The 25,918-nt window shown below is 42.8% G+C and overlaps 8 protein-coding genes across 8 annotated transcripts; 6 read left to right on the forward strand and 2 right to left on the reverse strand.

Moving 5' to 3' along the window:
• On the forward strand, positions 1-2,695 carry Bfra_005850 (putative c6 zinc finger domain containing protein; the record flags this gene model as incomplete). The annotated part of the gene is made up of 3 exons (XM_037336225.1): positions 1-569; positions 617-624; positions 1,383-2,695. 3 exons carry the CDS (start codon positions 1-3, stop codon positions 2,693-2,695), a joined length of 1,890 nt encoding a protein of 629 aa, XP_037191435.1.
• A 3,093-nt stretch (positions 2,696-5,788) lies between these two features.
• Bfra_005851 (putative het-domain-containing protein) lies at positions 5,789-8,087 on the forward strand (the record flags this gene model as incomplete). Its single annotated transcript, XM_037336226.1, has 2 exons — positions 5,789-6,334; positions 6,390-8,087. The coding sequence occupies 2 exons, from the start codon at positions 5,789-5,791 to the stop codon at positions 8,085-8,087; spliced, it is 2,244 nt and encodes a 747-aa protein (XP_037191436.1).
• Positions 8,088-9,362: 1,275 nt separating this feature from the next.
• On the forward strand, positions 9,363-10,919 carry Bfra_005852 (putative carbamoylphosphate synthase large subunit protein; the record flags this gene model as incomplete). Its single annotated transcript, XM_037336227.1, has 1 exon — positions 9,363-10,919. The coding sequence occupies one exon, from the start codon at positions 9,363-9,365 to the stop codon at positions 10,917-10,919; it is 1,557 nt and encodes a 518-aa protein (XP_037191437.1).
• Positions 10,920-12,382: 1,463 nt separating this feature from the next.
• On the reverse strand, positions 12,383-14,847 carry Bfra_005853 (putative holo-acyl-carrier-protein synthase protein; the record flags this gene model as incomplete). Its single annotated transcript, XM_037336228.1, has 2 exons — positions 12,383-14,333; positions 14,393-14,847. 2 exons carry the CDS (start codon positions 14,845-14,847, stop codon positions 12,383-12,385), a joined length of 2,406 nt encoding a protein of 801 aa, XP_037191438.1.
• Positions 14,848-15,635: 788 nt separating this feature from the next.
• Bfra_005854 (putative atp synthase f0 protein) lies at positions 15,636-16,694 on the reverse strand (the record flags this gene model as incomplete). The annotated part of the gene is made up of 4 exons (XM_037336229.1): positions 15,636-15,872; positions 15,941-16,340; positions 16,394-16,613; positions 16,673-16,694. The coding sequence occupies 4 exons, from the start codon at positions 16,692-16,694 to the stop codon at positions 15,636-15,638; spliced, it is 879 nt and encodes a 292-aa protein (XP_037191439.1).
• A 1,771-nt stretch (positions 16,695-18,465) lies between these two features.
• Positions 18,466-19,823, forward strand: Bfra_005855 (putative leucyl aminopeptidase protein; the record flags this gene model as incomplete). Its single annotated transcript, XM_037336230.1, has 4 exons — positions 18,466-18,654; positions 18,702-19,231; positions 19,315-19,525; positions 19,590-19,823. The coding sequence occupies 4 exons, from the start codon at positions 18,466-18,468 to the stop codon at positions 19,821-19,823; spliced, it is 1,164 nt and encodes a 387-aa protein (XP_037191440.1).
• Positions 19,824-20,514: 691 nt separating this feature from the next.
• Bfra_005856 (putative uv-damaged dna-binding protein) lies at positions 20,515-21,682 on the forward strand (the record flags this gene model as incomplete). Its single annotated transcript, XM_037336231.1, has 3 exons — positions 20,515-20,815; positions 20,978-21,461; positions 21,511-21,682. 3 exons carry the CDS (start codon positions 20,515-20,517, stop codon positions 21,680-21,682), a joined length of 957 nt encoding a protein of 318 aa, XP_037191441.1.
• Positions 21,683-22,334: 652 nt separating this feature from the next.
• Bfra_005857 (putative mitochondrial atpase protein) lies at positions 22,335-24,191 on the forward strand (the record flags this gene model as incomplete). Its single annotated transcript, XM_037336232.1, has 4 exons — positions 22,335-22,602; positions 22,652-22,735; positions 22,796-23,246; positions 23,303-24,191. 4 exons carry the CDS (start codon positions 22,335-22,337, stop codon positions 24,189-24,191), a joined length of 1,692 nt encoding a protein of 563 aa, XP_037191442.1.
• Between the last annotated feature and the right edge of the window lie 1,727 nt (positions 24,192-25,918).

Here is a 25,918-nt window from a genome sequence, read left to right on the forward strand (position 1 = left end):
ATGCAATCTCCAACGAACCAAGTCGATCATTCAATTGTCCCGCTCGGTGAACGGCGAGGAAAATCAGACCTGGCTCGCTTTTCTCTTGACTTGAGTTGGGCCAGAGCGGTACCCGACGGAGCTCAGTCTTGGGCATACCCCTCTCCGCCCATGTCAGGATCTCCTTCACTTCCCGGTAGACACAACCTGGATTCCAACGATCGCGGTCATGGAAGCTATGGGTCAACGGGAAATGTCTTCCGAGATGGACGCGTTTCTCAACAAGAACATTTCAACCAAATGAGAGGTGGTGTACCTTTGAGAAATTACCAACCGCAACCTCAGCTCTCATATCCACAATATCAGATGGAAGATATGTCGGCGCAATACCAATATCAGCAACCTCGGCCGCAGATGGCGCCCCATCAACACCCTCACGCTCTATATGCCGCTCAACAGGTTGCGCCATATCCGGCATTGGATCGACAATCAATTGGAGAAGCCCCCGGCTACACTTCTCCAAAATCACAGAGGAAAACTAAAGGGCATGTAGCATCTGCTTGTGTACCTTGCAAAAGGGCCCATCTTAGGTAAGGCATCTTGGAATGTTTTTGTGCCTTGTGCTAACTTAGTCTAGATGTGACGGTACGTTTCTAAGAGTTTCTAGTTTGAGCGCATGTTATTTTCCCCTTCAAGATATTCAACCACACATTAAACCTCATTGTACCTTTATTCACTATCCAAACTCTTGTCAAGAGTCAATGGACAAAAAACTGTCCTCAATGCGATTGACGGGAACAAAATTATCATTGCATTCTCAAGCGAGAACACCAATGATTATGAAAACTTGATTTGTCTGGCAAATGATTTCATTATGAGCCCAGGGCACAAATCTTCTTTAGGGCAATGTGTTTGTTTAGTAACATGCTCCAGTAGCTTAATACTACAATTAGTGGCAGCTATAACGGCTCGATCGGTGATTTGAATTGCCGTGTTCGGCACTAAGGGGGCGGGCGAACAAGTGCAAAATTGAAAGTTGGTTCTAGTGACGACTGTCTTTTCGGCCTTAACGTCGAACACGTATAGAGTATAATTTTAGGGTCTGGCGTGCGGAGTGCTGAAGAATCTCTCATGTTTACCATGGGATGTTCCTGACTCTAATCTATCCATGTATGTTGCAGCATGTACTAGGTAGGGTGTTGTACAACATGAGGTGCTCTTGTACTAGGCTTGGCTAAACACTCAACCAAAGCTCTGGGATAATGGTGACCCGTGGATATGAAACTTTCAAATACGTACCAAGTGGTCAAATTCCGCATAGAAATTCCTCCAGACTTCGCCAACAATCCTAAACTTCACAAGATAACCCTAATTATTGCGCAACCTGTTGAGGTTCAACTCAGAATACTCAGATACTAATTTTACTGTTCTTATAGCTCAACGACCATGCTCGAGATGTTTAAGCAATGGGAAGGAGGATACGTGTGTGGATGTTCAACATAAAAAAAGGGGGCGTCCAAGGCTGAGGGATGAGCGCGAGCCTCGATACGAAGGAGCAGGATCGAACTATCCACCGCCGGCAGATACTATGAGAAGACCAATGCCCATGTTCTCTACTGGCGACGTTTCGATTTCGACTCCATATTCTGATGCTCAGCGGAATGGTGGGTATAGAGTGCTCAAGTCGCAAGGAGGAAATCCAATGAACCACTCAATGGTTCCCACACCAATAAACACCAACGTTTACGGGGAAGCGATGACGACAAATCAGCGCATGGTATCTTATGAATCAGCATGTGCATTTCTCACTATGGAAATGCAAATCGCCAAAACAACGCAGGCTTTTTCGGGAGTGGTCGGTGCACACTCGGTCGTGGGAAGAAAGTTACATGATATTGTGAGTGTTAGCGATCGAGATAAGATTTTCCGACTGCAGAGCGGATTTGAAGATGAGCGACGAAGTCGAGATCCAAGTTATCTCCCTCCAATATTTTCGAAAGAGGAGGAAGATAGGGTGATTCAGTCCTTGACATTTGCACCCAACGAGATGCAGCAATTGAGAACCGATCGACCGGAAGTCTTTACGTTCCAGACACCAGACGGTCAGCAGAGGGGCTTTCACGTGCAATTGGGCCTCGCGAAAAAAGATTCGATTTATTTTGTGCTTTTGGTGGTTCATATCCCAACCACGCCGCAATCGTTCCAACAAGCATCTTCGCCGTATTCGAGAGACTCCTTGTCTCGTGACTCCACTTATGCATACCAAACCCCGAGCCAACTATCCTATGCCTCTCAAACCCCAGGAACCTCGCCGTTCATGTCGAATCCTCCTTTTGGGAGCGATATGTTAGCATATCGAAATCCGGGACCTCCAGCGCAAACCGTCGCCATGCCAAACAGTAACTCTTCATATGGACAACCCCCAACAAGAGCGCCGGAATATTCCCGCGCGCAAATGAATTACCCACAAGCGCCTATGGGTGAGATGTTATCAGGCCAAACACAACCCCAAGCACAACCACCACAGCAAGCACAAGCACAACCACCCTCACAACTCCAAACCCAGACTCAAACTCAACGAGCCTCGGATCTGCAACTCCCGCCCATACGTGGACAGGCACCTCCGATGGATGTCAGGGGACAGGGTGATCGTAGTAGTCGGGTGGATATCGGTGGACTCCTGCAAAATCCGGATCCCTCTCGAAGAAGGAAATAATCCCCATACACGCGGGCGGGCGGGCGCCATTTAATTAATTAACACTTGAACACCATGTGCACATCGATCTCTATCTCTATCTCTATCTCGCCCCCTCTCTCGCTTTCCGATCTTGTGATTTTTAAGGAACGAGAATTTAATATTTCATTCTTGGCGGATTGGATTGGATTAAATGCGATAGGATAGATGGATGGATAGGTTCACGTTTAGGTTTTGGAACGAACGGTCGGGAATTCACGTCTTGTGTTCCACCTCTCAAGCAGGCAGGCAGACATGCATTTGAAAACTTACAAGACGGGAGTTTAAAGGAGGACAAGGGATTTTTTTTTGAGGTGTTTCATCCTTCGTGTTGTTATTATTCATCTTTTGATTCTTGTATTATATATTTTATTGTATGCATGCATGCCGAGCCAAGTCAAGTCGAGCCAAATTTATGTTATGTCATGTTATGCTATGCAATTCTCATCCTTCGTTGTCTCGTGGAGGGAAAAATTCCAACCGCATATTTACATATACATACATGTTTATCTGTTTGTTGTATATTTTCATTGTTATAATTATCAATTTTTTGAGCGGGATTTATATATATATGTTTTGTGCGATGATTTTCTTGGGGGAATGGAATGGAATGGAATGGAATGAAACTTTGAAGAAGATGTCTCATTCGTTGCATAGGTAGCTGGCGGACTGTGAGTGACTCTTCTTTCGATCTTTTAATATATGTCTCTGCGAGGATTATGATGCGGGCCGCGGGCGTTTTATCTGGTTGGGTTGGGTTTAATTGGGTTGGGCTGGGTTGTTATGTGTATGTGGATTTTTTTGTGGTGTGCGGATAGGGAGGTTCTTGTGTGAGAATCGATAGCAGGAAAGAAGGTTGTATGATATTTGTTTATTCTCTGGTTTGTTTGTTTGTTGAGTGATTGATTGATTGGGGTTTGAGATTTGGTTTTGACTTTGGACGGATGGATGGATGGATGGATGGATGGATGGATAAGAGAATGGGAGAAATTGGGATTTGGGTACAGGCTTGGGGTTGGGGTTGGGATTGGGTTTAGAAATGGGTATGGAAATGGGTATAGGGTATTGGGTATTGGGAATGGGATTGGGTTGAATTTTGGTGGATGGGGGAGGGTGGTCCATGAATGAATGAATGAATGAATGAATGAATGAATGAATGGGCGAAGGAAAGGGTTGAGGGGGTTGTGAAACGAAGAGATGATGAAGATGGTGATGGTGATGGAGGATGAAGGAGTGGAAGGGAGGAGGTGGTTAAGAATGAGCATGAGATTGAGATTGAGCTAGATGATGATGCATACGATTATTAATAGTCAAAGTGGTGGAGATGATAGGAAATTTTGAAGATTTTTATAAGTTCTAACAAGTCCTTAAGTTTTTAAGCTTCTGGGGAGACGCGATGAGAGAGGAGGTGTGTTTTGATGAGGATTTATGAGGTTTCTGTTTTTGCGTGGTGATGTGATGTGATGGCATGTGTATGATGTGATTTGTACGCAATTCTATACTTCAAGCGAAGAGGGGTGAGGAATTGAGATTAGAGGTTGGGTTTTAGGTTCAAGGATTCTATGTACAATGGTCCGAGAGGATCCGAGAGAGAAATGGGTTCTAGGTGTCTGCATGCCTATGCAAAATTCTTTATATATGCCGTTGGAAGATTGATCGACGGTTGACTGGTTGATACTTGATAGATTGGGGATTTGGGTAGTTTGACTTTGATATTGGGGTTGGGGTTCTTCTTTTGTTTTTGGTTGTGGGTTGGGTTGGGTTGGGTTGATTTGTTGGAGAATCTAGAGGATAGAGATAGGGGTGTTTGTTCATTCGTTTGTTCGTTTTTCCTGTGGGGAAGCTGGGAAGCGGGGAGGGAGAAGATGATTGGGGGTTGGTGTTTTGATTTGATTTGATTTGTGAGTAAATCCACTTGTGGTTGTATTGGGGATTGGGGTCATAGAGATTCTAAGGCTGTAAAGTGGTGCGTGTGTGGGTGTAGTCGAGATAGATAGTGGATGAATGAGTGTTGGAAAGGAAAGGGGAGTTGAAATGATGGGTAGGTATGATGAGTGAGTATGCGTATGGTGAGATTGGATGACTGATCATTGGAAAAGAGTAGTCTTGCTAAATGCACGGAGGGTGATTAAGGAAGATTCGACAAGGGTGTGGTGATTGGTTGGGTATGCTGTTGTTTGAGGAAGGGTTGAGTTTTTGTTGGGATAGTGGACTAATGGATCGGTCTAAGTCTTCAACCATTCATGTTGTCCTACTTTTTCTGTCGGTAGAGGGATGGGAGCACTTATTAGCCTGTTGATAAGTGCTTCAGTTAGGTCCTAAGATATCATAGAAAACATGCTAATCTGTCGTAGTACCTGGTTCAGTCAGCACGTCAATAAATATTGCCGTTTTCTTCGCGAATTGATTGCTCTAAAAATTTCCCGCGAAAGTCAGCAAGGGTTCTGTCACTACAAATAGATCTTACCATTCTCTGTTTTTGTCCATCGCTAATTGCTGTTCTACGACTACGTAGGATGGTCTATTTGCCTGAAACGCTACGTAGTATGAAGTACTACAAATAGTAGCGAGAGGGGTTTACGGTACGGTCTAAAATCGCATAAAACAATTTAAACATAAACAAGGCTGACCATACATTATAGTAATTCTGATTGACTAAATCTTCGAATATATAGTAATTGCATGGTCAAAAATCATATGATTTCCAATCATATGATCTAATCGAGGATAGTAGCAGCGAGGGGGATGGAGGGATGCACAAAGCGCGCCCACTCGCCCCCGAGCGCGGTCCCTCTGAGCTTCAGGCTCTGTGTGTACTGCACACGTCATTTATTTGCCTATATAGACAGTCTCTTTTTCCAATCGCTAGCATATCATGGGATGTAGGCTAAATACCATATATCGTTATCCTACACACGCAATCTGGTCAGCTGCGAGGAAATTTCACGTGCTGCTGACGACCCCGCACTTAAGAGTAAGCAACTCTGCCTTTAAGATCACTCTACTAGCCTCTCGTCTCCTGACCATCCATGAGAACAGTCTTGTGTTGATATTTGATCTCTGATATCATCTGCTATGTCTGCCTACCCATATTCATTGCTTCCGGCAAACGGCGAGATCATTCGCCTGCTTCGATTATTACCAAGTGAAGATGAGGCTGCACCTTTACATTGTGAGCTTCAAGATTATTCTCTACGAAGATCAACTACACGAGCTCACTTGTATGAGGCTCTATCCTACGTATGGGGTGATCCAGACATCACCCTGCCTATCTTTGTAGGCAAGAAAAAGTTTCAGGTTACGGTGAACCTATATGCTGCTCTGTTACGTCTTCGAGATCACTCTTTCGAACGGATCCTATGGGTTGATGCTATATGTATTGATCAAAATAACAATGAAGAGAGAAGACAGCAAGTTCGGATTATGGCAAAGATTTATAGCAGCGCACATCGCGTTATAGTTTGGCTGGGAGACGAGGAAGAAGAGGGAAAGGGTGCCCTTGAGGATATACAGCTTGCTATTGATGAGGAGTATACAGAAAACTCGGAGATTCGGAGAGAAATGGTAAAGCAGGAAAAAATATCAAAACTCCTTCAAAATCCATGGTTTCAACGTATTTGGGTAAGAAACATACCTTAACCATAATTGCTAGACGATATTGACATAATCACTTCAGGTGCTTCAGGAGGTTGCCGCAGCTCGACATATAATAATCATGTGTGGCTCTATAACTATTGACGGATATGCATTCTGCATGGGGGTGAAATCCCTAGAGCTCTCTTGTTCAGATTCTCCGGGGCTGCAGACTCTTCCTTCAGTTGTTGACATAATAGAGGGAGCTGGTCTCCGACCTAAACTTGAAGCAACTTTTTCAGAAAGGTTCTCCCTAGAGATACGATCTTTAGCTGAATTGATAGACATGTTTCATACCCGCCGAGCCACTGATCGTCGCGACAAGGTTTATGCTTTACTCGGTATGAGCTCTGACGATCCGGAAAAGGCTGGCTTGCAGCCCAGTTACGAGGCTTCCTGGGAAGATGTATTCCAGCAAGTTGTCAACTTCATTCTCGGTAAAGATATAACTGTGAGTACTTCCAGTCAGAGAGCGGTTATCCAGTGCAAAGGCTTAATCTTTGGCCAAGTATCCTCGGTAAGAATGAACGATGGACAGCACGTGAGTATCAAATCCAGACTCGGTGATTGGGACTTGAGTGACATAACAGAATGGACCCTTCAGGCTTCGGCAAAACCTATTCAAGAGCATGATATCATCTGTCTCATATATGGGGCTTCAAAGCCTACAATAATCAGGCTATGCCACGATCACTATATCGTGATTGTTATTGCAGCAACTCCCTTAAACGTGCTGACCCGTTATGATTGGCCTCAGGTCTCTCAATCAAAGACACAGTTCTTGCGGGATTTTCTCCTTATCTGGGACTGGGAGAATTCTTATGAAGTTTTACAAGACCAAGAAGGATATAGGACATTAACAAAGACATATAGTCAAACGATAGTTTTTCCAATAGTGGAGTCCAGAGGATATTTACATGAAGCAACTAGATTGTGGAACAATATAGCGATATTAGAGGACCTGAAAGAATATGAAAAAGCAGATGAGAGGCTTCTAGAAGCAAGAAGTGGCTACATGGCAGCTTTTGAAAAAGGCCCCCTGCTTCGGCCGATTGGTGAAGGTGGTCGAACACTACTGTCATTCGCTGCTGGAGAAGGTCACGAAGATGTTGTCAAGCTGCTGCTTGGAAAAGTTGATCCAGACATAAAGGATAGTATATATGAGCAAACTCCGCTATCTTTTGCTGCCGAGAATGGACATCAAGCTATTGTTAAGCTACTACTTGCAACCGGTCAGGTTGAAGCTGACTCGACGGACAACTTTGATCGAACGCCACTATGCTGGGCTGCTAAGGAAGGGCACGAGTCTGCTGTCAAACTGTTACTCGCGATTGACCAGGTTGAAGTTGAATCAAAGGATAAAAAGGGTCGAACGCCGCTGGGCTGGGCCGCTAAAGAAGGGCGTGAGTCTGTTGTCAAACTTTTACTCTTAAATGACCGGGTTGAAGTTGACTCGAGGGATAAAAAAGGACGGACGCCGCTATGCTGGGCTGCTAAAGAAGGGCATGAGTCTGTTGTCGAATTACTACTTGCGACTGGGCAGGTCGAAGCTGATTCAAAAGGTTCATTCGGGAAAAAACCGCTCTCACTCGCTGCCGAGAATGGGCATGAGGCTGTCGTCAAACTACTATTGGCGACTGGCCAGGTCGAAATCAACTCGAAGGATAATTTTGATCGGACGGCGCTATTTTATGCCACTCGGAACGGGCATGCGGCCATTGCTAAGCTATTAAAGAATTAAGTTAAGTAATACTACCTATTAACATAACATATGGTAAATCACCTGTGTATCTTTCAAAAGCTACTTGAACACTCTTATACTCTGAAAGTCGAAGCTATTCTATTCTCATATCTCTTAGATTGCATACATTACCTATAGATTCTATATTTAAGACTATAGGCTATGTACCCTATAGCTCATAGTAGGTAGCTAGAATTCAAAGAAAAATTTAAACCTCAAAAGGAAAAGTGGTAGTATAGACCTATAATTTACTCTCCTCCTATTGATTCCAATGTCTCATTATAGAATCTACTCTTGCTTTAACTATATAGAATCTAGCTTAATATAACTAGAATCTAGTATAGAATCCACGGATTACGAAACTAAAACTACTTCGACTTTTGGAATATAGAAGTATTTACTATATATTATATGAGAGAACTCAATAGTATTTATTATAGAAGTAGAATACAGGAACTAAAACAGAGTACTTTACGATATATTCATCATGAACATATGATACAAAAAAACAAATACCAGGAACTTCAACATAGAAATAAAACAGTGAATATATTAGTACATCCTACTACATATAATCATTCTCAAGAGAACTAAACGATTTGTAAGCTTTATTTCTATATCTAGTAGAAGAGCAAATCTGAATCAAATAGTTGATCGGCTTCCTGATATGCTTTATATTCGAAATCGATGTTGGGAGTGAATGGAGAAATACGTATGTTCACGGGTCGTGGAGTTGTTTGTGTTTTTGATAAAGTGTGTGGGGGATCTGCATACTTTGAGATATGACGTGACGCCTCTTAGACTGAGAATTAGTTATTGATTTTACCCACGTAGTTGTAGTTGAGCTAAAGATCTTATTGATGTTTTAGGTCTTTCAGGTCTACATCTAACGTCTAACATCTAACATCTAACATCTCACGTCTTTCGATTTTGATTTTGATTTTGATTTCGTTATACAACTTTTCTATCTATTTAATAACGATAGTAGAATGAACAGAATCGGAGCGAGTATAGAAATGTTTGTTAACATGCCAATCTAGATATGTCAGCGAGTATTGTGTTGTTCGGAAAAACAAAGTCATCGTGGGACGACGCTACTGAAGTCTTGTCGTCATCATTCCTGTCAACAACAACAAACCCCGGATATGTAAACTGTCTGATAAATACAACACAATGTAACTAACTCATTTTTCAAACCTTCTTCCGGACATGCGAATGTACATGTTGATATCTTAACATTCCAATGGTTTGATTCTTCACATCAATCAAATCAAAATGCCTCTTGACGCTCGTTCTCCTGTGATTTTACACTACCTTCAGAATCTCTTCCTCATTACGCTTTGCGCAGCATTCACTCCTCTCTTGACATCGATAGCTATACTCTCTACCCTCCTATCACCCCTCATCACCTCCACACAAATCCAACACCCCCTCAAATGGCGCACAAACTCTAAATCCCCTCCCCGCACAATCCTAGTAACAGGGGTAGGAATGAGCAAAGGCCTCAGCATCGCGCGCTCCTTTTACCGCGCAGGCCACTGGGTCATTGGCGCAGATTTCGAGCCCTACTACATGCCCGTCTCCGGACATTTTTCCAAGTCACTCCGAAAGTTCTACCGTCTGCGGAAACCGGGGGGGAAATCAGGAGCGGAGGAATATACCAGGGATATTGTGAATATCATTGAGAAAGAAAAGGTGGACCTATGGGTATCGTGTTCGGGCGTTGCGTCTGCGATTGAAGATGGAGAGGCAGCGGAGATGGTGCAGCGGAGTACGAAATGTGCGGTTGTGCAGTTTGGGGTGGGGTTGACGGAGACGCTGCATGAGAAATTCTCGTTCATTAAATATACCATGGAGTTGGGCTTGAACGTACCGCTTACGTATAAGATTCATTCTTGTGAAGAGGCATTGGAAATTTTGCACCCGGAGAATGGAGAATTGGTGGGTAAACAGTTTATTATGAAACCGGAAATGGTCGATGACAGTGTGAGGGCTGATATGACTCTGCTTCCCTCTCCGTCACGCACACAAACAAATAAACATATTCAAAAACTCAACCCCTCACTCAAAAGACCATTTGTTCTTCAGCAATACATCAAAGGCAGAGAATACTGCACACATAGTATTGTTCTCCAAGGCAAAATCCACGCATTCGTCTCATGTCGCTCTTCAGATATGTTAATGCACTACCAAGCTCTTCCGCCTTCGTCTGCTCTCGCCAAAGCCATGTTTCACTACACTACTCTCTATATTCAGCGCGCTGCGGAAAGAACTCCTAATTCCCCCGTCACCGGACATTTCTCTCTCGATTTTCTCATCGACGAGGAAATTGCTCAGAACGCAGAGGGTTCTCTTCATCCTTCATCCAAGGAAATCGAAAAATTGCAAAGAGAACTCTTCCCTATTGAATGCAATCCCCGCGCCCACACAGCGGTGGTTCTACTCAATGATTCTGCGGAAGAAATGGCAGAGGCCTATTTATCACTATTAACCGACAACAGCACGAATGGAAACGAAGATCCAATAGCCCCTCGTCCCCAAGCCGTCAACGGGGGTTATTATTGGATCGGTCATGATTTCGTCACGAAAGTCCTTCTCCCAATATATTACTTAATCAACTTCCAAAAAGGAATCACGAATCTAGTGAGAGAATGGTTGGAATTCGGTACACATGTATTACTGTGGAAAGATGGCACGTATGAGATTTGGGACCCTTGGCCAGCGTGGTGTTTGTATGTGGTGTTTCTACCAGGATGTTTCTGGGCGAGCATGTGGGAGAGAAAATGGTGGAGTAGGTGTAATGTTAGTACGGGGAAGTTTTTTGGAGTTTGAGGGGTGGTGATGCTGTGATGCTGTGAGGGCACGAGGGTATGAGGACGATATGATGGTATGAGAATTAGTAATTTTGACGAGAGGTCTCAGATACCATACATAGACTTCAGTTCCTTAATCAAAAGTTCTCAATTTCCAGATCTAATCAGAAGATTCGATGGATTTGGACTTTGCAATATTTTCCTTTTCAGATATCATACCACTAGTTAGAACCAAGGACTCAAACTCAGATTTCACCACTGATCTCACAATCGGGAGTATGACATCTCCAACCCTATTCAACCTCCAGGCTCAGATGATTCTGCAGATGTGAATATAGGAATTATAATATATAGAGATATTCGAGAACTCATAGTCTACGAGTCGTAGAGAGGTGACTGCAATCGCAATGTATGGTTACCCAACTGTTCGGTACCTCGGAACCTGGAGTCTTAGGGTAGGTACCCAAGCTCCGCTTATCCAAATCCTCGCTTCTCATACGATACGAGTGTTTCAGTACATATCATCTCTTCATTCCCCCCTTTTTTTCATTTCTCCCTTCCTTCATTCACCCTCGACCCTCGACCCTCGACCCTCAACCTCAGCCTCAACCCCCCAATCCAGACTCCTCCCTCCTTCTCTCGTCTCGCTCGAAGAAAATTCGTTTATCAGAATGAATGAATGTATTTGAATGAATGTATTTGAACTTTGATTAAATAACCCTGCTATTACCTATCTTTCTACTCAGCTAGACTAGCTACGTCTATGAGATTGGTGAGATGGGTGAGTGAGTGAGTGAGTGAGTGAGTAAACTTATCTTTTCTGTTCATTTATCTTTTTATTTATTTATTTATATGAATATTTTGGAGGATGGATGAGAGAGAGAAAGAGAGAGAGAGAGAGAGGAAAAGAGAGAAAGTAAACCCAGATCTCCTGATCACAATTCTATCTAACTCACTCGCTACTTAATAAGTCGTCTACATTTGCACCCATCCACCCTCCTACCCATTCATCCTCTCTATCTCTATCAACATGGTAACGATCTACATACATATATCACAGATACCTCACTATCTCCCCTTCAACACGAGCATACAGAATTCCCGCGACTTTCCCTGGCATAGGTAAGGATCCCTCAGAAGAAGCTACATCCCTAGGTTAATCTTACCGAGGAGGTATACGGACTAGATTGGATGAAGCCTCACTCGGTACCATTGAGATCTGATTCGAATGCCTACATTTAGATGAGATAGGTATTAGATCATCGTGGCCAGCTAGCTCTGTTCATCAAACTGGGTATGATGGGAAGGTATGTACCTAAGTAACCTGGTTAATTGACGTGAAGTGACGTGAGTGAAGTGAGAGAAGACAAATATATATATATATATATAATATAAAATAAACAGTATGTACAAAGGCTCTTTCTCATCCTAGCAAATAAAGATATTCTTACAAAAACAAGATACGTGTCCAAAATCTCTCATCTAAAGTTCTAAAAATCCTCTAGAGCCCTGCTCCCTCCCCCATCTCACCATCCCATCCAATCTACTCCCTCGCTCCCCTTTCTCGCCCCAGCCCCCCAACTCCCTCCTCAACCTTTCCCTCTCCGTCTTCTCCAACTTCTGCTTCACATCATCCACCAACTTCGCCAACTTCCTCGTCCCCTTCTCCTCTAAACCCTTCTCCAACTTCGCCAATTTCTTTCTTGTCTTCACTTCATCCGCTGCTCGTTGCGCCTGTTCCTTTCGCTGAATCTCTTTCAACACCTCCAACTGCTGTTTAGCATGTTCATCACACTCCTTTTTATCATACCGATGAAAAACATCCGTGGTCCAAAAATCCGCTCTCCAATCCCATACCCGAGCGCCTGATCCATACTCCCTCAGAAATGCTCTGAGCCAATCATCCGTTTTGACCATTCTTAACTTGTGGCCTCTGATCTCGGGCAATTCGTTGGGTCTTCTATCCATATGTCGTAGTTTATTTGCTTCGGTTTCTCGTGACAATATGATCGAACCATACATAGTACCTGTTCTCGATTGTTTGACATATCCTTTTATGGCTGTACATCTTCCCTTGAAAGCTTCTACCAATTCTTCATTTGTTGTGCCGAGGGGAATTCCTGTAACCTTAAGACTGTTCTCGACATTCTTTTTGATTACCTTTGGATCTAAATATGTTGGTAATCCATAAATACTTTGCGATCGTTCGTGTAGTCTCGCTTGACGATTTGCTATCCTCATCTTCTTCTCTTCTTCTTGAGCCGGATCGATCTTAAAAGGGAGCCCAATATGATTTGAGAATTCTGCCAACCTTTCATTATATTTACTGTCTAGATCTATCCAATTGGCCCAACCTTCAAGACGCTTAGTACCACAATTCACACACTGGCGATCATAGATACTGTTTTGACAACCACATCCTTCAGATTTGCATGTCCAAACATCAGAGCGATGAACAAGAGCATCATCAGATGGTTGTGAAAAGGCTCTATCACGTTGAAGGTATTCGGTCGGTTGGTTGTCAGACCTTCCAGTCCACGTGAATGAACGACTTTTAGGTTGAGAAAAATGAGTATTATCAGATTCCTGTGCAAATTCTGTACTATTCTGTGTGTCTTCAGTCGGCTGGTAGCCACTCATTTGGATGCCCCTATAATTAAATCCTCTGGCTTGAGAATCAGGAGAATTACGGTTGAGGGATTTGTTCAGAAGATCGACATTCATGGAATTGAAAGCACTTGTGGCACTCAAGTGGTATCTGATCGTTGGGTCATCAGATGCGGGCGAAGAGGCTCCTGATGAATCATGATTTGTAGTTTTTGAAGCATCCAGATTACTATCAATCACCGAGTCGTTGATAGAAGATGAAGAGGTCTCAGGCTGAACCAGATCCGAGACTTCGGAATCGTCCAGATCTTCCTTGACTTCAGGAACCGAGACCTTAGATCCACCGCCTGGAGTAGAATTCAAAATTTCTGATAACCTTCCAGTGATTGGACTTGTCAATTTTACCGGGATCTTTTGGAGCGGAGTCGAAAGTCTCTCTGAAAAAATTTCTGCAGTAGAATCTTTCAAGCTTGAATCGGATGTTCGTTTGTCCCTGTCTAAAGATCTGGATGACACTGACGGCAGCTCCAGTCGTTTAATGGTTATTTCGTCGAGAAGACGGGCTAACATAGGTTCTATCTGTTGAAGATCCGGCGTAGGTGGTGGGGCAACGTCCTCACAAGACATGCACACAGCAGTTGCATAATCTCCATCATGACTTATGCTCATCGGTACTATCTGGTCCTCTTGTCCTGCTGCTGATTTAATGAGTGTGACGGGTGCTCTAGACCTAAGGTTATCCAGAGATGGGCTATCAATTGTAATGTCGTGGAAATTCAATTTCCTCTTGCTAAATGCTTTCTTCGCTGCTTCTTTCGCTGCAAAACTGGACAATGTATAGTTAGCCATAGCCTGTTTTGGGAATTTTGACTTCAATAAACTTACCGGCCAGCCACAAACCTCGCAACTCCTTGCACATTTTCTTTCAATTGAAGTAAAATTGATTCCTCTTCCTCTTTTGTCAATTTTTTCAGATCTTCTGGCGCACCATAGGTAGGCCATATCAAAGAACCAACAGGATTATTATTCGCGGCAGTACTATTCAGCAAAGGCGTCTCTTTCGGCGTAACGAGTCCTATCAACGCCTCCAAGCTTTTCGCCTTCCATCTTTCTTGCTTTTCTATTTTCCCTTGAATGAATTCCCTTCGTTCCATAAAATATAGGTATTCAATCAATGGCAATAATCTCGGTCGATACCACACCTGCTCCTGCGGAGTGAATATCCTTCTGATAAATCGATGTGCATATTTCGATTGATGCTTCGTTAGGATATCCTGAATGCGACTGATCCTGCAGATGTCGGTTCCAATGTTAACAGGAAATGGGAATGCTCGTGGCATATTGGGTAAAAATTGGTCATATAGGTGCTGTATGGTAAATTTGTCTCATAGTGGCGCTACACATGTCGCTCTTCATCTGCAACGACATGAGGGGAATTGTATCTATCGAATTGTGTTATCGAAGGTTTTTTCTCCCCAAAGTTTCTTATCCGATATGAAAGCTCGGCCCCACTACGCGAAAACACCTGATGAGACAGATTTCCGCGTCTATTAATAACCTTCATGGCTTCCAACTTGTGAAAGTGTATAGACTTATTGCTACTTTGCCGGGGCTTAGTACCTATTGATCAATTCATTGAGGATCGCAGTCATTATTATAATCATCTGTGCACTAGAAGTATTGACAGTTGAAAGACTTGAATCACTATAGATCTTCAACTTCTAACCTGCAAGATGGTCACTCAATTACTTCAGACGGCATGAGGTCATCAAGACAAATCCAGTTGCAAAAGTTCAAACAAAGAAGAATGAATCAATTTTGATGCATACACAGATTCAATTTGTCAGATAGCCCTGAACCTAAAAGTGTGACAGATTTCGCATTATCTGTGAAACAACCAAAAGAAGAAATAATAATGGAAGAACATCCCTCAAATCCATGCGTAACACCTCTTAACCCAGATGGTCCCCAAGACATGATACCACAAACTTCCCGTACTATTTTCAAACCCTCCTGCGTCAAGTCCAGATCTCAGATTTTGACTAACCCTCGTGATATTAAGATATCCATGAACAAGTTATACCTAGGTAATGATTGAAACCACAAGAGCCCAGTCATTTCCATCAATTTAGTGGTCGTCCAAAAGAGGGGCTCTCTCTTGATCCTCAGAAGCGAATGGAGTTTCTCTTCTGAATGATATCTCCTTGCCAAAAATTCCAGGAACGGCAACTATCAATGTAGCAAGGAAGAGAGTACCCATTATGGTAAAAGCAAAGATCCACTGAAGAGCGAATACTTTTGTGAAGAATTGGCCAACTCCGATGGCTGCCGTGATGATACTAAGGGCAAACCCCATGGTGTAATCCTAATACCCAGTCAGTATCTCTAGAAACTTTGTGGTTCATACTTGGAATTTAAAATCATTTAACGTACCTTGTAAGCAGCAAGGAAGAAGAGTCCATATACTAAGATACCCCAGATTGCGACATTTGCTATGATACGTGCAGGAAGGTTGTGAGCTCCAACGGCAATAGCTCCGTTCCAATATAAAGCTACAAATGTCCAAGCGAGCGGGCCAGAGGTAGCGGGCATATGAATGAATCGTGGGGTGGTGTTATGACGGAAGTAGAGAGAGGAAAGGTTGAAGAAATTGATGATCAAAATAATCTCAGCCCATACGAAGTGAGATCGAACAAACAGCATGACGAATGCAAATTGCAAGAGATTGTTCAGAATGAAATGACTTCCAACTGATGCTGCGGCGTTGACATGTTCAACCTCGTCGCTGAAGAGGTGAAGGACATATCCAATTTGAAGAATGAAGAGGAATAACCTAAGACTGTGTTAATAATGTAAGCTCTTGGTTGATGTAGAATAGAATCTTACCAATAAAATGAAGCAATGAAAGCATTCATAGCAAATGGTGTGTGGTGTATCTTATTCTGCTCCCAAATGGTATGACGCCAACTGTGCTTGTCATCCTGAGGTGCGTGGAAGTTGTAGTAGAAGGTGACTACTACCATCAACAACCAGGATATAATTGTACATATTTTATATGTCCAGATTGCTTGAATTGGATGGGTATCTCGTCGCGCGAATGGATTCGCTGTGTGCCGTACCGTTAGTCTACAGATATGATGGAATGGATTTTGGAGGAGAAAGTACCTTGCGCAAATGAAGGACTCATTGTGAAACTGTGCAGGCTGGGTCTGCGAGAATCGAGAGAAGCACGTAGGATGTATGGACGTGAGCTCGTTGAGGTTCGTTGACTGTGTCAAGAAAGTAGGTGATGTTGATTTAGAAGGAGGCTGATTGATGAAATTTATCTTCAGTAACTGCAGTTGAAAAGAGGGGAAGGGACAAACAAGATATTACGTACCAAGTATGAGCGACGGGCAAAACAAAGCAAGATGGGTATCTGGCTATCTGGGTGTCTGGGTGTCTGGGTGTCTGGGTGTCTGGGTGTCTTCGGTCTCGTCTCTGGAGTATCACGCGTTGGTAGTACGAAAATTGGAAAGCGTAGTCTCGTTAATTGAGCTTTAGCATCATTCACAACTTCAGCAGAATAATAAATTTAAGTTTGACTTTAATTTTGGAAGGGAAGGGAAGGGAACTAGAGAGAGTAGTAGCTTGCCTACCTACTTAGCCACCGACCTATATAAACGTGAGGAATGGGAAACCAAGCTTCTGCTCGAGTAGCAAGCATGACGTACGGGAAGACGGGGACCCTTGAAACTACTAGTACTCACACTAAAAATGCGTACGATCTATGATTTACCCCGCACTCGCAAGCACCAAACAGACTCAAGCGATCCTATCATTCATTCAATTCGAAACTTGGATTATCGTCCTCATACGAGGATTGGTCGACGAGGTGACTGAGGTGACTGAGGTGGTCGAATATCAATGATTTTCACTGGCAATGTGATACAATACATACAATACTGGGCGGAGCGAGACGCGGTGGCCAATTGAGCAAAAGGAAATATGCGGAAGGATACTACTAACAAGGTGCCTCCTGTACCAGTACATGCACATGGAAGATACTCCGTGTGTTACTGAGTATGCAATTGTGGAATTCCCGTTGCATAATACCATTGAAAACTTGACCATTCACGGGTCAGCCCTCTGAGCTGTACTCGAGTTTTGATGAATGCAGCAGTTTGGCTGTCATATAACCAAGAATCATTCATCAAAAGCCATGCTATCAACAGGTACTGTCTAGATGGTATCAGACATGCATGTATTCATTCACCCTGAGTGGCTAACCGACTAACTGACTGGAAACATTGGTATGAAATATGAATCTTTTCGAGTGACTTGATATATGCAGTAATGATGGTCAACCCGACAACGTTCGGAGTGAATCTCGGATACAAGTAGGTGTTGATAAAGGGGGTGAGAGATTCGCGTTTGACGTATTCAACCGGAGCAAACCTTCCAACATGTATGTGGTAGGCTTGTATAGGCAAGTGCCTCTCGTGACATTATTACAGGATTATGAATACCTGACTTCAACATACATTTTCTACATGTGCCTTCGGACAAGCAAAACTGTTGTACGATGCCATTACATTGTTGCTTATTTGTCTTGCCTACATGATATGGGTGGTTTCGTATTTTCAATAACATTGAACATTGGAATTACTTTCAACATCGATTTTCAATAAACTCTAGATCAGCACATTAGAAATCAATAGAGGCTTGGTCATAAAAAGCAGAAAGCAGAAAGTTGAAAGTTAAAAGTTAAAAGCAATTATGAAGTTCAGAAATATACTCCGTATTCAGCTCAAAAGCGTGACACCAGCCACATTGTTTTATTCGGAATCTAAGGAAGCTAATCCTTAATCCTTGGATTGTCTAAGGTTATCACCAGCTCCATTCAGGTACCAAAGCTCTTATCAACATATCTCGTACACCGAATTACAACATTTCATCAAACATTCCGAACATCCATCATGAAGCTCACAAATTTATCACTCTTAGCTCTGTCGGCATCTCTTGCATCTGCAAGATTTGTTGAACAACACGAAAAGGATCAAGTTGTCCTAAATTCTAATGTCGTGGATAATGAGCGTTATCTGATCGAGATCGCCCCTGGCAAACAACAATGGGTCACAGAAGAAGAGAAATGGGAATTGAGAAGAGTATGTATACTGTGCAGCCCAGAGAAACTTTAGCTAATATCGCGAAGAATGGACAGAACTTTATGGACATTACGGAAACTCCAGAACTTGGTACCTTCAAGGCTTCATCGGTCAAGGCGAAGTTTCCATCAAAGCCAACCCTTCAGAAAGACCTCAAACCGCTACTTAAAGACTTGAACAAGTCTAATATGCACGAGAACCTTAAGACCTTCACTAGTTTTCACACCAGATATTATAAGTCCGACTATGGTCGTCAATCCTCAGAATGGCTCCTGGAGCAAGTTCAAGGGTTGATCAAGGATGCTGGAGCCGATAAATACGGAGCTAACGCTCGTCATTTCAAACATTCATGGGGACAAAACAGTATCATTGCTACAATTCCTGGACAGAAGAACTCGACCGTTGTCGTAGGCGCACACCAAGACTCTATAAACCTCTTCTTGCCTTCTATTCTATCTGCCCCCGGAGCTGATGATGATGGAAGTGGAACCGTGACTATTCTCGAAACCCTTCGTGTATTGCTTACATCCAAGGATGTCATTGAAGGAAAGGGAGAGAACACTGTTGAATTTCACTGGTAGCTGACCCTCTTCTTGTTATACCAAACCCAATCGATCAGTTGCCTTTGTATTCACATGCATGATTCTAACATTCAATCAGGTACTCGGCTGAAGAAGGTGGTTTGCTCGGCAGTCAAGCCATTTTCTCCGAATATGAGAAGACTGGTCGAGATATCAAGGCAATGCTGCAACAGGATATGACAGGATACACCCAAAAGACTTTGGATGCTGGAGAGCCAGAGAGTGTTGGTGTGATCACCGATTTTGTCGACCCTGATTTGACAGATTTTATCAAAAAGATCGTTACCGAGGTAAGTTGCTTATACTAAGCATTGGGAGTCATAGTTTCTTGTTTCTCTGCTTATACGATTCTAGTATTGTGATATTCCATATGTCGAGACAAAGTGTGGCTATGCATGCTCTGACCATGCTAGCGCTTCAAAGGCTGGGTATGCCTCTGCTTTCGTCATTGAGAGCGACTTCAAGTATTCCGATAACCATATCCATACTTCGGATGACTCCATCAAGTACTTGAACTTTGACCACATGCTTCAGCATGCTCGTTTGACTCTTGGCTTGGTTTATGAGCTTGCGTTTGCAAAGCTATGAGTGGCTTTGTATAGTATAATTGGTTATTTCACACGTCATCAGAGATGATCATATTGGATTATTTGTATTTACGAGAGAATTTGGAAGGCATTATATTGGGTGGAAGCATCTATCAGTAATCTGTATTGAATATCTGGTGGCTGTAAGATTTACATGTGTTATGCATTGAGATTATGCAAGAAATGTATCAGGGTCAGAGGTGCAGGTAGCTTCAATTCAATTACCTAATTATTCAGAAAAGGAATCAAGAAACCAAGTGATCAATTCGACGATTGAAGTCTTTGAAACACGGTACTCCTACAGTGTTATCACCACTAGGTACTTCCAGATCGACCAATTCCTAATCTTCTACCCACCGAGCCACCGCGTTCGATGATGGCACGATTCAATTGATTCATGCATGATTGGTTCGAAGTGGATTACCCTGTGCGGCCGTGCCTTATCGGACATCAGCCGTCACTTCCTTACTAGTCTGGTAGATAGGTATCCATATGACTCCTATCCGATCAATCTATATCTCCCTCCTGCTGCGTGTATACTTAGCAGGTAGATAGGCAGTTCTTCTTCTTATTAACAGCTCTTTCATTCGGATACCTGTCATCTTCAGAACTTCATCTTTACAATATCTCTCCCAAATTTCAATCAGACAGATTTACATATTACTTTGCTCAATTCCTTATCTTGAATCAAAATGGCCATCTATTCATCAGTCCCGCCACCCGCACAACAGGCTTCCGGTTTAGCAGGTCCAGATATCGAAGCCTGGACGGTGTCTGCTTTAGAATCACTCAATGTTTCTCCTACTGCTCGCGGTACTGGAGTTACACTCTCCATTCCTCTCGAACAAGATGAGCTCCCCAAAGACGCGACACCCTCAAGGCCCATTGCCTACAAACCTCGCAAAGAAGTTTTGAAACGCGATAGCCAGAAACACAGAGAGACATTGCTGAGGGGGAAGGAGGGCAGTCGTAGACGCCAAAGATGGGAGAACGGTGAGTGCTATTGATGAACGGTGATGTGAAATTGAAGTTGCCACTCATCCGGCATTTCGATCTCAACCATCAAAGCATTCCTTGTCACACAACGCGATACTCGGGAAACTGGGAAGACCGAGTGCGAATGACATTGATTACTGATTTGAATTGCATTCGCAGATCATCTTCTCCATGTTCCAAATGCCCAACCACCACTTCCAAGTGACTGGGAAGTTCGCCCGACCTACCCCGTTCATCACGTACCGTATTATTTGGCTCCTTTGTGGGATGCGGGTGTGCGTCATCGAGCTGAGGAAATTGCTGCTGAAAAGAAATTGGATAAAGCAAGAAAATCTGGTAGCTGTGAGGAGAGAGGTCGTGTCCCGCAAGATTTAAGGCAGAAGCTCAAGAAGAGCAAGGGAGCTAAGAGTCTTTTGCAAGACTTGGAGGAAGAGGTGAGAAAGTTCGTCCAAGAATATGAAGGAAAGCAGAAAATCCTAGGACAGATGAAGGAAGATGAAGTGGACAGTGAGGATGAGGAGATTGTGTTCATTGGAAGGAATGGCACAATGAGTGATGAACAACGGAACCTAGTCGAAGAAGAGTTACAAAGAGAAAAATTAGTCTTCGATTCTTTAGCTGATGATACAGGGGCAAGCTTCGGGTATGTTATATTCATAATGGTTTGATAGTTCACTCTAACATTCTTCTAGACGCTGGCTTGTCCATTCTATTGCATCTTACTACGGTCTCACTTCTCGATCTATCACAGTTGGCGATCCCGCTCGTCGCGAGGCTTATGTTGGTATAAAGGAAATGGGTACAGGTGGACAGATCTCTCGTCTTCAATCAGACCTCCCCCGTCCATTGTGGGGAATGATCTGATTGTGGAGGTTTGAAATTCTACCTTGGCAGACCTATGCCAATACTCCTTTCTGCTCCGGTTATCAGTGCCACATTGTGAGCTCATTTTTCGTCTTTTTACATTACTCGGTTTTGCATAGCTATTAGATCAGTAGATGATAGATCTAATCATTATATTTAATACGTTGAAGCCATTTGATCCTTCAATTTACTACATACAATTTATCACGTTCACACAGTACTATCATTGACCTTAACAATAAATCCTTCGCTCTGAGTGAGTTCCGACAAGTGTGTTGATAGGGCCAATAGTAATGTCAATATAGCAGTACTGTTTGTAGTGATATCAATTACTCCAAGCCTAGTCAGGGCGTGCGCTGTCTCAACTCTCGAGCGTGTCTACGGTTTATCTGTTCTTGAGTCAAGTTCATGAGTTTCAGCCTCCGGTCACATATCCGAGGTATCCCTTCCGATGAAACCCCCACTATAAATTATTCAGATCCCGTACTAATTCCGCGAACATATATCTGAAGAGGATTTAAGAGTACAATCAAGAATTTATAAATCCACCAGCAACCCAGACGTATATTTGTGTTTTTTCCTTTCTTTTACTGAAGCATGCGCATATAGATTGTTTTTTCGTAAGCGGCGCATCTTGCAATTTACAGCCATTATGAAGCTACGAACTACATCGGCACGATCCTTCCAACTCTTATCCGCGAATTCTAGAAGTACATATGAAGGTTCAAGGAATTGGATATGTATAAATCGCTGTGAACTCAGCAGGGAAAATGCAAGGAGATATATCTCTGCGATCGCATTGGGACCAAGGAAAACAGCCTCAAACTTAGATGCTGCTTCATTGACACCCAGACGTTTACTGGTCTTTCCCGCATCTTTCATTGCAGGGCAGCGAAGGTCTTTGGCAACTGTTCAAAATGGTACATGAACTTTCTGAATAGTGTAAAACGTCTGCTAAAGGTGCTGCAGAAAATCCGGATGATCGAGGACCTATGAAGGAATACAATGCGCGCGTTGCATCGGGACAATTGAGGGACGATGAACACCAGAGAGGTCAGCAACATATATACATATTCACACTCCGTAACAAAGTCTGACGAATTATGCTTCTAGGCATTATACAGAATCTTCAACATCTCCATGACGAATTGCGATATTATAATGCGCCTGCAATTGTTCACCCAACCCTCGAATCTCTTCAACCTCCGCCAACTTCCCTGTTTGGACGTATATTTGGAAACAAACCCAAAGAATCGGCCTTGAAGGAAATACCAGAGAATCTTCCTCGAGGACTTTATTTATATGGAGATGTAGGAAGTGGAAAGACTATGTTGATGGACATGTTTTATGAGACACTGCCAAGTAGTGTAGCATCGAAAACGAGGATCCATTTCCATAATTTTATGCAGGATGTTCATAAGAGGTTACACAAAATGAAAATGCAGTACGGAAACGATATTGATGCTGTACCTTTTGTGGCAGCGGATATTGCGGAAAAGGGAAATGTGCTGTGTTTTGATGAATTTCAATGCACAGATGTGGCGGATGCTATGATCTTGAGAAGGTATTGTCCCCTTTCTTTTTCGACCAGAATATTGTTCTTATGCTCATCTTCTATAGACTTCTGGAATCTTTAATGTCCCATGGAGTTGTTCTTGTTACAACGTCCAATCGTCATCCGGATGACCTTTACCGTAACGGTATTCAAAGAGAATCTTTCATTCCTTGTATTAATCTCCTCAAGTCCCGTCTCCACGTAATCAACCTCGACAGTCCCACAGATTACCGAAAGATTCCTCGTCCTCCTTCCGGCGTCTATCATTGTCCTCTAGACGCCCACGCGCCTACTCATGCGGAAAAGTGGTTTCGTTTTCTTGGTGACCCTGAACAATCTACCCCTCATTCAGAAACTCAACATGTCTGGGGTCGCGCAATTCACGTTCCGAAAGTTAGTGGTAAAGCCGCTATGTTTACATTCGATGAGTTGATTGGGAAACCTACCAGCGCAGCTGATTACATTGAACTTATGAGAAGCTACGACGCATTTATTGTTACGGATGTTCCCGGAATGACACATCAACAACGTGATCTCGCTCGTCGTTTTATCACGTTCATCGATGCCGTCTATGAATCTCGTGCCAAGCTTGTCTTGACGACTGCAGTACCATTGACACAGCTATTTTTGTCAAAAGAAGAAATACAAGATAGCATGAAGAAAGAAGTGGAGGATAAGAAAGGGCAGAAAGAAGCTAGTGAAGGAGAAGAACTTGATGATGCAATGAGAATGATGATGGATGATTTGGGTATGAATATGAATATGTTGAAGAATACTAGCATATTTAGTGGAGATGAAGAAAGATTCGCATTTGCAAGAGCGCTGAGTCGATTGAGTGAGATGGGGAGTCAGCAATGGGTAGAGAGGGGTATGGGGCTAGAAAAAGATGGGGGGAAGAAGGAGAAGGAGGGTTGGCAGAAGGTTAGGAGTAAGAGGTTGGAGGATAGTATGTAGTGAGAGTATGGTTGGAGTGGCTTAGAAGCTGATATTGATGTTGCGCGAGATACCAATGATTTGCTGTTTAGATGATGATGAGAGGGCTGGGAGATGGATATGATTTTTAGTTGGACAGTTAGAGAGAGAGAGAGAGAGCTTTGTGATCTTTTCTTTGGAATACCACTATATATAGCATATACAAGTATAATAGATCGATCGAAATATACCCGAGTACTGAGTCACCTCAAGCGTATTTGCATCCCTTGAGTTATCTAGTAATCGAATAACTATCTAACAGAACGAATACGCGAGCTCATTGGGTGGGAAGGAGTATCACTTTTGTATCTCCTCTTTTTTTCCCCTTTTTCTCTTCACCCCTATCCTTTTTGAAAGTTCAAAAGTACCCACGACAAATTCCTCACCTGAGTGGGCAAATTGAAGCATATCTACGTCTCCCGCCATCACCGGCTCGGTTCTGAGCATCCTTCTGCTGGATGGATTTTGCGGGCGTATCGTTCGAGCAAGCATCTAGAAGCAATCCAGAATTCAGTACGAGCATTAGATTTTTTTGATTTTCTTATACCTCGTCATGAATTCTAGCCAGAGAATAACACATTGAATCTTCTCTATACCACCTCTACCTGTTTCATCATACACACACACGATGATCTCATCACACATTCTCCCTCTCATCAGCATTCGAATAAGAAGCCACTTCTCTCTGGGTCTCTCGCACAATCATCACTCGATGACTGGTGGTTCTCCGATGGTACGGTATACTATTTACATGTGTAGAGTGTTGGGGAAGCTGCTACGAGGTACTTCTTTGGAACTTGTAGGTAGGTATCTATCTATACCTTACGAAATACTTTTTGATTTCTTTTTTGATTTCTTTTTTTGATATTTGAGTAGAGATTGTAGTTTTGGATCTTTTGTTATGTTGGGAATTGATTTGTGTGTATGTTTTTGGTTTTATTCTGTATTGCATTGTATTATGTATGTATGTATGTATGTATGTATGTATGTATGTATGTATGTATGTATGTATGTATGTATGTATGTATAATAATAAATCTGTGTAAGATTCCTCGATTAGGAGTTCCGAGTTTATGAAATCGGAGGAGGTGGGGAGATATACTCGTGTATTTTGTTGTCCTGATGTTGGGGCTAAGAATGAATGGGTTTGAATTCTTGGATTTTTGGATTATGAATTATGGATTTGTGCGAGATGTGATGCAATGAAGTTGAGGGAGATTCAATGTGAGATTGCTTGCTTGTTGCGTTTTAAATTGGAAATTTGGAAATTTGTGGTTCTAGAGGGTGGAAGATGAGAGAAAGGAAATGGTTATGGGTAAATTGCTTACTTTGCTATTTAAACCTTTATTTCCGTGCTGAGTTTGCACTTTGCTATGGTGGATGGTGGATGGTGGATGGACTATCAAATACAAATATACGGATGTGTATATTGAGGATTCTAGATCAATCAAGGGAACTGCGAGAATTTTGGGTGATTTACTAGTAGGGAGTAAGAAGTCAATGGGCTTTTGATATTCCCATATAGTATACATGTTTGTGGAAAGATACATAGATTTATGATTGTATAAATGGTCTTGGCGATTCGTGATGAATATCAACGATGATGTGATTAACTTTCCACTCCCAATTCCTGATTCCCTCTCCCTTTCTTCAAACCCTGATTAAGCACCCTCCTCTCTCTCAGAAACACCCACCCCCCGCCCCCCCCC

Source organism: Botrytis fragariae (genome assembly GCF_013461495.1).
Source record: "Botrytis fragariae strain BVB16 chromosome Unknown tig00000075, whole genome shotgun sequence".
NCBI lineage: Eukaryota > Fungi > Ascomycota > Leotiomycetes > Helotiales > Sclerotiniaceae > Botrytis > Botrytis fragariae.